Genomic DNA, 11063 nt, shown 5'->3' on the forward strand with positions numbered 1-11063 from the left:
TTTTTGCTATAAATTCTGTGTTTTAGGATTGTGTCCTCCACTATCACCTGATGAAGGAGCGATGCTCCGAAAGCTAGTGTGCTTCCAATTAAACCTGTTGGACTATAACCTGGTGTTGTGTGATTTTTAACTTTGTACACCCCAGTTCAACACCGGCATCTCCAAATCATGTGCCACAATGGTCAGACTGATTCTAATCTTAAAGAGTGCATTATCTGGGCTGACATGACACCAATTGCCAAAGTTCAATTGAGAATGTAACTTGTAAAAAAGTTTTGTGATTTACACATGAAAAATCTGAAACCAACATGGTCATTCCAAAAGATGAGAGACTTAACAAACAATCCAGGTCTTTTTCAATATATAATTTCAGTTATATCACACTGTAAACTTTTGCTATAAATTCTGTGTCTTATGATCTTATAATCCACAACCAACTGATGAAAGACCAGCGCTCCGAAAGCTAGTGCTTCCAATTAAACCTGTCGGAATAGAACCTGGTGTTGTGTGATTTTTAACTTTGTACACCCCAGTCCAACACCAGCATCTCCACATCATTACAAAGTTAGCTCAGTAAGTCAATATATTATGAAGTCATTCTGGCTCTCTGTTTCGTATAAAGTCAGGGCTTATCATTACTTAGTCATACATATTGTAATTTAGAGTTTCTCTCAACACTTATTAAGAAATATCAACAGTGCAGGAGATTTGGAGACCACCTTGAGATTCCGCAAGGACTTTCAGCAACAGAGGGAACCAAAAAAAATCAAAAAAGGCACCAATCGCATCGGATTGAATACGTTTCTGTAAACATTATTTTCATTCTGAATTTAATGTTTCTGTTTTTATCTATTTTATTTTATAATAATAACAGGATTTGATTTTTATTTCAAAGGCCCTGAAATGAACTGTCACACATCTATGCTGACATCTAGTTTTCTCTTCAACTTCCATCATTTACAACACGTTTCAAACTTTTTGAAAGAGTTTAATGGTAAAGCTGACTGATAAAGAGTTAAGATTGTGAATGTGAATGCCAGGGTTTATTCGATGTAATATTGAATATTTCATTATTACAGTAAAGAAAATCGGGATTCCGTTCTGATACATTTGCTCTTGGTCTATACATACCTGCTTAGTGAGTTGTTCTTCACAGAGCTTGTAAAGTACGAAGAATTTCTGAGCCAGCAATACATTCTCCAAAAATCCGACACTGGCAAGCTTGACCCTTATAATGATCTGCAAAAATTAAAAATAAATGCTACATAAGAACTGTGCTTCATATTCAAATGGAGTAAAAATATGTAGATATATTTGAGGCTAACAATTGAGCAAACATACACACAAATCTGAATATCTGTTGAACTCATAATACAATAATGTAGAGCTGCATATAGGTAGGTTATGTAATTAAGATCTCTAAATCTGAATCTGATGTTAAATTTGAGTCATCTGATTTTTTGAGAGAATATAGATATTTTGATGGCAAGCAGACTTCTACTGGGGATGATTACTTGGAAATCATTATGTGTTGCAAAGCTGCTCTCAAATGGTTTAGGCAGTTGAAGCAGGCTCAGTTATTTGCTCAATAATGTTCCCTTCAGCGTGCATGGTCACTGCGGATTGTGGCAAACTATTCCCTACAGTTATTCTTGATGTGTATCTTACTTTTGACACTTTTGAACGCACCATCCTCAACTAGTGTGAATCTTGTATCATCCAGCTCTTCAGAACTACAGTTAAAATATGAGAGCATAAGAATATGAGAACCAGGAGCAGGAGTAGGCAGTCTGGCTCTTCAGCCTGCTCCGCCATTCAATATGATCATGGACTATCTTTTTGTGGCCTCAGCTGCACTTACCTGCCCTCTCACCATCACCCTGTTCAAAAGAGCATCTCTCTTGGCTTTAGAATCCATTTACTGAGGAAGCCTCAACTACTTGACTGGGCAGGGAATTCCAGATTCATAACCCAATGGGTGAAAAGGTTCCTTCTCAATTTGATCATAAATCTGGATTCCCTAATTTTGAGGCAATGCCCTCTTGTCCTCGTTTCACCTGCCAGTGGAAACATCCTCTCTACCTCTATTTTATCTATTCTATTCATTCTTCTGAATTCCAATGAATATAATCCCAGTCTACTCAGTCTCTCCTCATAAGCCAACCTCTCAACTCTGGAATCAACCTTGTGAACCTCCTCTGCAACCCCTTCAGTGCCAGTATATCCTTTCTCAAGTAAGGAGACCAAAACTGTAAGCAGTAGTCCAGGTTTTGCCTCACCAGCACTCTATAGCTGCAACATAACCTCCCTACTTTTAAACTCAATCCCTTCAGGAATGGAGGACAACATTTCATTTGCCTTTTTAATTACCTGTTGCACCTATAGACCAAACGTCTGTGATTCATGCACTTGCTTATCTATTCAGTAATGGGTACAGAATCATTTGAAATTGTTGCTCTTCCTCCTCCTGCACAAAAGCTCTACTCTTGATCCTTGTCAAAATGCTCTTCCTCAGTGATATCATCTGAGAACATAACATCATGTTCTCCATCATGCTGTCTCCAAACAACCAATCTCAAACCCTTCACTGACACTGATTTGTCAAACTGCCTTAGGGGATGAGCAGAAATTCTTTCTAGTTCTGTATATAAAAAACGGAAATATTGCGTTTGGTACCAGCCATGAATTTCATTCCCGAGACGCTATCTCCACCTTGTTAACTTTATCGTGTGACATTGAACACATTCAGAGCAAGAGTATTGAGGTCTTCCAAAATCTGTGGGCACTGGAAGGCTGGAATGCATTAACTCAACCAGAAACTGCATTTCAGTTAAAGTTGCTTTGAACATTTGATTTTTGTTACAGTGCTCCTGTAAGAGACATTTATTTTTAAATTGGTTAATTTGATTTAATTGGCTTTATTTAATTATCAAAAGAGTATCAAAACATAGGAACATAGCAGTGCCCAGAGATGTATACCTGCAATGTTTCATTCTATTAATAAATGTATTCCAAGTAATGAGTGGCTCTGGTTTCTTCATAACCTACTAGTGATCTGGTATTGTGCAGAGTATATAAAAAATTAAGGACAGGAGTAGGCCGTTCAGCCCTTTAAGCCTATTCCACCATTCAATTAGATCATGGCTGATCTGTGTGCAAACTACATATAGTTGCTTTTAGCCCATAACCCTTAATAACTTTGCTTATAAAAATTCATCTGCCACAGATTTCAAAATAACAACTGAGCTAGCATCAACTGCCATTTGTCAGAGAGATTGCAATCCTCTCCTACCCTTTGTGTGTAGAAGTGCTTCCTAACAACTGTTCTGAATGGTCTGGCCCTAAGTTTTAGACTTTGCTCACCTCATTCCAGAATCGCCAACCAGTAGAAATAGTTTATCTTTATCAACCCTGTCCTTTCCTGTTAAAATCTTGAAAACTTTGATCAGATATCCCTTGATCTTCTAAATTCTCAACCAGAGAAGAAAAGCCTAATTTGTACAATATCTCATCAGAACTCACTTAAAACATTTTAGAAGGTAGCTCACACTGTAACATTTTAGGCAGATGTCAAGTCGATATTCCAGGAGTGATGCAGCTGATCAAACCACTCAGATATAAACAAAGCAGAATTTATTTAAACATACAGATGAAACAAGAACAAAAAAAAAGAACAGAATTTAGAATAACGTAACTTATTTGATAACCCAACCGACTCTGTTGCAACTTAGCGATAGTACTGTTCCAATCCCTGCAACATCCCACAAACACACACCTTGGCAAACAGTAGATTCAAACACAGGTTCTTACATGCAGGAGTGATTTCAGAGAGATTTCAGAGGCAAGACCTTTGTTGAAGCATGGAACCTATTTTCATTATAGCTGCTTCTCTAGGTCCCCAGCAGTTTGTTTATTTTTGACTCCCTGCTAAAAAAAACTAAACTAAACCAGAAAAGAAAACCTGAACTGGGAGATCTGGCACTCCCCTGCTACTGTTTCCAAGCAGTCATTTCCAGACATACCAGAACCTCTGCCTTTACAGGCCCATTTTGAAAAAGACAAGGACAACATAATCCTGTTAAAGGGGCAGCATCATCACAAACTTAACCGCTGAAGTCCAGGTATCATATCATAGCAGCAGAGATTGATCTCATAAAGTTGAAGTTTCAAGATTAAGCATTTTTTTTCAAATAGAAAATTACAATCCTGGTGGCTGTAACAGAAAACAGCAAAAAAACCATATGGTAAATTATTACTGTATGATTACCTGTCAATATTTTTAGAGTCTGGTATTGTTACTTGCAAAGCAAATTACTCCACAGAGGCCAGTATCCCATCACCAAGTCATCCTTCATTTACACATGGAGAACGTTTGACACTCAGATTGCACAGGATGTCTGACACACCTGTGCTTATCTGTCATCCAGGGTTCCCTGATTGGACCAGATTAACAGCCCCAATCAGGAAACTCATTGTGTATGATGTTCACTTGCTGACCTTGCGATAATAATGACATCCCTCACCATCTGAGTCTGAGGATGCAGGCTAGATTTTTTTTTGTAGCTTCTCCTGGGACATTTTCTGATGAAGGGCACATGCACAAAATGTCGATTCTCCTGCTCTTTGGATGCTGCCTGACCTGCTGTGCTTTTTCCAGCACGACTCAGACTCTTCAGCATCTGCAGTCCTCACTTTGTCCTGGTCTAGCACCAGGTCAGGTTCTTCCAACTCTGACTCTGGTAATGGTGGCATATAATATGCAGTAGCTGGCCTCTTGCACCTGGAGCGTCTCAGAAGAAATTCATTCTCTTTTTCAGGCGGCAATAGCATTAAGGCAGCGATATCTGCCATGTCCATCTCAGAATCCAAGGTAACGCTTTATAAAGAGGGAGAATCATAGGCTTTCTAACAGTTAGAAAGGCTGTTGAAGAACTGGGTATGTTTCTCTCCCACACCATTTGAGAGTTTGCAGCTTTCATATGGTCCACATGCTTGCTCAGCACTGTTGCACCTTCCTGAATTTTATACATCACTCAACGTGACCTCACATTGACTATGCCTCTTACCTATGCAGACCATTCACGGGGTTCCTACACAAACTTTGCTCCCTGAAGTAAACTGTGTCTCTCACTTAACAGAGTCTTCTGACTGACACTGAGGTTCCTGATGCCATGACACCCTCCCTGTTAGGTCTGTAAAGATCAGATATAACCTGGTGAGGAGCCTTTGTTGCATTAGTAATTTTTCTTGAGCGATCCCGTAGTTGCATGAGAAGTGGTCCTATAATCAAATAGGAACTAGGATAATCTGCTGTCCAGTGAAGCTGTAGGCTGTCTCTTTAAACTTGCTTCAAAGTCTGGATTGCTCTTTCTGCCACACCATTAGATGATGGATGGTATAGAGCTGTGCTTATATGTCAAATGCCATTCAACTTTAGGAAATACTCAAATTCTCTGCTGTAAACGTTGGCCTGTTGTCTGTGACCTACACTTTTGGGAGTCTGTGTATTGTAACAGATGTGTGTAGTTTTTCTATCGTTTTCCCAGTGTTTGACAAATGAACTCAGTGCATGAGCAGCCACTTTGACTGGTCTCCACAATGATTAAGAACATTGAGTGCATGAAAGGATCTACATAGTTGACGTGTTACCGAGTCCATGGTTTACCTGATCATTCCTATGCATTTGGGGGAGCTACTGACATTAATTTTTGTTAGCACTCAAGACACTACCCCACCAATGCAGCTATGTCTGCATCCAATCCTGGCCACCAGACTTAAATTCTTGCCAACACCTTCATTTTGGAAACCCTGGATGACCCTAATGTAGTTCAGCCAGTATCTTTTTCTGGGACAAGCACTTTTGCTTCCCATAATGATATGCCATCCTCTCCTGGGATCTGGTCTCAGCCGGTGCAAAAAGGTTTAAATTGTGGTTGTGATGGCCTTTGGTTTTCCTCATTACTATCAGTTGTTTCAGTCTTCCCAGGACTGGATCTTTCTGTGTCCGAAGTCTGACATTATCAGCTGTGACTGGAAGTGTGACCAGCAAATTTAAAACCATTAAGGAATCTTCCTGTGGCGGTACCACCTGTGGTGTATCTGCCAGTGGGAGTCGGCTCAATGCATCTGCATTTGCTACTTAACCTCCCTGATGGTGTTCCAATTTGTAATTGTACACACTTAGTATTAGAATCTACCACTGAATTCAGCCCGAAGCTTTGGACAACAGTGCCTTGTCCTCTTTAATTAGACCGAGCAGGTGTTTGTGGTCCATTATTACAAATTTACACCTGCAAAGGTTTTGGTGAAACTTCCTGATTCCCATTCGCTATCTAGTCCCAGATGAATATGCCATTGGGTTCTCCTCTCCACTGGGCCACCTATGAGCTAATACTACCCCGATGCTGTTAGAGAGAGGCATTGCATGTCAATACCAGATCTCACTTGGGATCATAGTATGCCAGCACTTTAGAGAACGATAGCTTTTTCTTCACTTTCCTGAAACTTATGGCTTGGCTATGCAACCATTTCCAAGGCTGGCCCCTTTTTAAGAATTGATGCAAAGGTGCCAGGATAAAGGCCATGTTATGTATGAACTTTCTGTAATAATGCAATGGCCCAAGGAAAGACTTAAGTTCTGATACATACTTGGGAACCAGGCACTTTTGATTACCCTTACTTTATTTTTCAACAGGCCTTGTTGCCAGGTCTCGTTGGCTCCGTAACACAAGTAGGTCACTTGGGGTGCCTGAAACTCACATTTATCCCTTCTAAGGCGTATGTCTGCCTGGGAGAAATGTTGAAGGACTATGTCCAAGTTCTCTAAGTGATCCTTAATGGTCTTCCCTGTTATGGGAATTTCATCTAGATAAATGGCGACCTGGGGTTGACCTTGTTTGCCATCATCAAATGAAAAATTGCATAGGCTGACAGTACCCCAAATGACAGTCTCATATGTTGGTAGAGAGCTTTATAGATATTAATTGTGGCATACTTTTGGCAATCTCCATCTAACCACAATTGTGAGTAGTCATGGCTCACGTCCAGGTTCATGAAGGACAAGTCCCCCTGCCGGCTTTGTATGTAAATCCTCTCGGTGAGGGATTGGGTATTTATCGAGCTGGGAAAAGCCGTTTACTGTTTGTTTAAAATCCTCAAAAAGGCGAACCAACCTATCAGGCTTCATAATAGGTACAACTAGTGCTTCCCATTTCATGATTCCTTTGCTACCCAGCCTCCTCATTTCTACCTCTACTTTTGCCCATAAGGCAAATGGCACTGGGTTGGCCTTGCAGAATCATGCAGTTGATTCCTAGTCAACATGCAAGGTGCCCTTAGCTACTTTGATAGTCCCAAGACTTCCCTGAAAAACTTCCAGGTATTTAATTAGGACTTAATTCAGGCAGCCATTTTCTAATTGAAAACTGTTGAGCCAATCTAGGTGAATCTTTCTCAACCAATATCCCCCATCGAACTTGAGACCGGACCTTTTACGACAATTGGTGTCAACTGAACATAGAACATAGAACATAGAACAATAAAGCACAGAACACGACGTTGTGATGCATTTTTTAAATGATTTGACTTATTATTGTCACATGTACCTAGGTACTGTGAAAATGTTTGTTTTTGCGAACAGTATAGGTGGATCATATCATACAAATATTGTAGGGTGATAGAACAGAGCGAGAAATAAAAAGTGAAAACAAAAAATACTGGAAATCACAGTGGATCAGGCAGCATCTGTACCTGAAGTCTAGCAACAGCAGGGAAGAAGCTTTTCTTGAACCTGTTGATAAGTGTATTTAACGTTCTTACGTTCTGCCTGGAAAAGGTTGGAAGAGTTTATTATCAGGGTGAGAGGGATCTTTGATGCTGTCGCCTGCCTTTCTGAGGCAGAGAGAAGTAGATGCAGGTTGGCTTCTAGAACTAGAACATAGAACAATACAGCGCAGAACACGATGTTGCGCCGACCTATGAAATAATCAAAGCCCATCCCCCTACACTATCCCATCATCATCCATGTGCTTATCCAAGGATTGTTTAAATATCTCTAATGTGGCTGAGTTAACTACATTGGCAGGCAGAGCATTCCATGCCCTTACCACTCTCTGAGTAAAGAACCCTGCCTCTGACATCTGCGTTATATCTATCACCCCTCAATTTGTAGCTATGTCCTCTCGTACAATCCGATGTCACCATCCTAGGAAAAAAGACTTTCACTGTCTACCCTATCTAATCCTCTGATCATCTTGTATGTCTCTATCAAATCCTTGCTTAGCTTTACTCTTTCCAATGAGAACAGACCCAAGTCTCTCAGCTTTTCCTCAGAAGACCTCCCCTCCAGTCCAGGCAACATCCTGGTAAATGTCCTCTGCACCTCTTTCAAAGCTTCCACTGCCTTCCTGTAATGGGGCGACCAGAATTGTACACAATATTCCAAGTGCGGTCGCACTAGCGCTTTGTATAGTTGCAACATGACATTACAGCTCTGAAACTCAATGCCTCTACCAATAAAACCGAACACACCGTATGCCTTCTTAATAGCACTAACAATTGGGTGGTAACTTTCAGGGATCTATGTACATGGACTCCAAAATCCCACAGCACACCCACACTACCAAGAATCTTTTCATTGATGCAATATTCTGCTTTCCTGTTATTCTTCCCAAAGTGAATCACCTCACATTTATCTGCATTGAACTCCATTTGTCAACTCTCAGCCCAATTCTGCAGTTTATCCAAGTCCCCCTGCAACCTGTAACATTCTTCCACACTGTCCACTACTCTACCAACTTTAGTGCCATTTGCAAACTTACTAACCCATCCACTTATGCCTGTGTCTAAGTCATTTATAAAAATGATAAACAGCAGTGGTCCCAAAATAGATCTTTGTGGCACACCACTCGTAACCAAACTCCAGGCTGAATATTTTCCATCAATCACCACTCACTGCCTTCTTACAGAAAGCCAGTTTCTAATCCAAACTGCTAAATCATCCTCAATCCCATGCTTCTGCATTTTCACCAGTAGCCTACTATGTGGAACCTTATCAAAGGCCGTAACTGAAGTCCATGTACACCATATCAACTGCCCTACCCTCATCCACATGCTTGGTCACCTTCTCAAAAAAACTCAATTGTGGGATATAACCTGCCTTTAACGAAACCATGTTGACTATCTGCAATCAAATCGTTGCTTGTCAGATGATTATAAATTCTATCTCTTATAATCCTTTCCAAAACTTTTCCTACAACAGATGTAAGGCTCACTGGTCATCTCTACGGCCCTTCTAGAACAAGGGCACAACATTTGCAATCCTCCAGTCCTCTGGTACTAAACCTGTAGACGATGATGGCTCAAAGATCAAAGCCAAAGGCTCCAAAAACTCCTCCCTACCTTCCCAGAGGATCCTCGGGTAAATCCCAACCGGCCCAGGGGATTTGTCTACTTTCACTCCTTTTAGAATTGATAACCCCTCTTCCTTACTAACCTCAATCCTTTCTAGTCTAATATCTCATATCTCACTCTTTTCGTCTACAATATTCTGCTTTTCCTGAGTGAAAACTGATGAGAAATATTCGTTTAGCACCTCTCTGATCTCCAGAGGGCCCACACTCAACTTTCCACTTCTGTCTTTGACTGGCCTTATTTCTACCCGAGCTGAAAATGTGTTGCTGGAAAAGTGCAGCAGGTCAGGCAGCATCCAAGGAACAGGAGAATCGACGTTTCGGGCATAAGCCCTTCTTCAGGAATCTTTGGGCTTATGCCCGAAACGTCGATTCTCCTGTTCCTTGGATGCTGCCTGACATGCTGCGCTTTTCCAGCAACACATTTTCAGCTCTGATCTCCAGCATCTGCAGCCCTCACTTTCTCCTCGAAGATTTATTTCTACCCTAGTCATCCTTTTATTCCTCACATACCTGTAGAAAGCTTTAGGGTTCTCCTTTATTCTACCTGCAAAGAACCAGCTGCTTCTCATAAGTGACCAAAACCAAAGGTGTACTCTAAATTAGCAATGGTTCCTCAGTATAGGTTCTCTGTTGAAGTAAAATCTTGCGCAAACATATGGGTTGGAAAGCAGAGTGAATTTTGATAAAGACTGATTCTGTGTTCACTGAAATGGCCCTGCTGATATCAATCTCCCAAAGAAACGGGTGACTATTTAACAAGATGTTTATTTTTATTGGTTCTGATTTGGATGTTGATGAGCAATTTAACTTTTCCAAATCAGATGTAGTGATGCATTTTTTAAATGATTTGACTTATTATTGTCACATGTACCTAAGTACTGTGAAAATGTTTGTTTTTGCGAACAGTATAGGTGGATCATATCATACAAAGATTGTAGGGTGATAGAACAGAGCGAGAAATAAAAAGTGAAAACAAAAAATACTGGAAATCACAGTGGATCAGGCAGCATCTGCACCTGAAGTCTAGCAACAGCAGGGAAGAAGCTTTTCTTGAACCTGTTGATAAGTGTATTTAACGTTCTTACGTTCTGCCTGGAAAAGGTTGGAAGAGTTTATTATCAGGGTGAGAGGGATCTTTGATGATGTCGCCTGCCTTTCTGAGGCAGAGAGAAGTGTAGATGCAGGTTGGCTTCTAGAACATAGAACATAGAACAGTACAGCACAGAATAGGCCCTTCAGCTCACGATGTTGTGCCGACCATTGATCCTCATGTATGCACCCTCACATTTCTGTGACCATATGCATGTCCAGCAGTCTGTTAAATGTCCCCAGTGACCTTGTTTCCACAATTGCTGCTGGCAACGCATTCCATGCTCTCACAACTCTCTGTGTAAAGAACCCGCCTCTGACATCCCCTCTATGCTTTCCTCCAACCAGCTTAAAACTATGACCCCTTGTGTTAGCCATTTCTGCCCTGGGAAATAGTCTCTGGCTATCGACTCTATCTATGCCTCTCATTATTTTGTATACCTCAATTAGGTCCCCTCTCCTCCTCCTTTTCTCCAATGAAAAAAGTCCGAGCTCAGTCAACCTCTCTTCATAAGATAAGCCCTCCAGCCCAGGCAGCATCCTGGTAAACCTCCTCTGAAC

At 40.9% G+C, this 11063-nt stretch overlaps 1 protein-coding gene across 1 annotated transcript in view; it reads right to left on the reverse strand.

Annotated features, from left to right (window-relative positions):
• The window catches only part of LOC122540179 (dynein axonemal heavy chain 8-like), a 1249383-nt gene that overhangs the window by 374140 nt on the left and 864180 nt on the right, over positions 1-11063 (reverse strand). Inside the window, exon 47 of the mRNA XM_043675521.1 lies at positions 1132-1239. Coding sequence (XP_043531456.1) covers positions 1132-1239 — 108 coding nt within the window. The remainder of the gene's footprint in view (positions 1-1131; positions 1240-11063) is intronic.

Source organism: Chiloscyllium plagiosum, chromosome 3 (assembly GCF_004010195.1).
Source record: "Chiloscyllium plagiosum isolate BGI_BamShark_2017 chromosome 3, ASM401019v2, whole genome shotgun sequence".
Lineage (NCBI taxonomy): Eukaryota > Metazoa > Chordata > Chondrichthyes > Orectolobiformes > Hemiscylliidae > Chiloscyllium > Chiloscyllium plagiosum.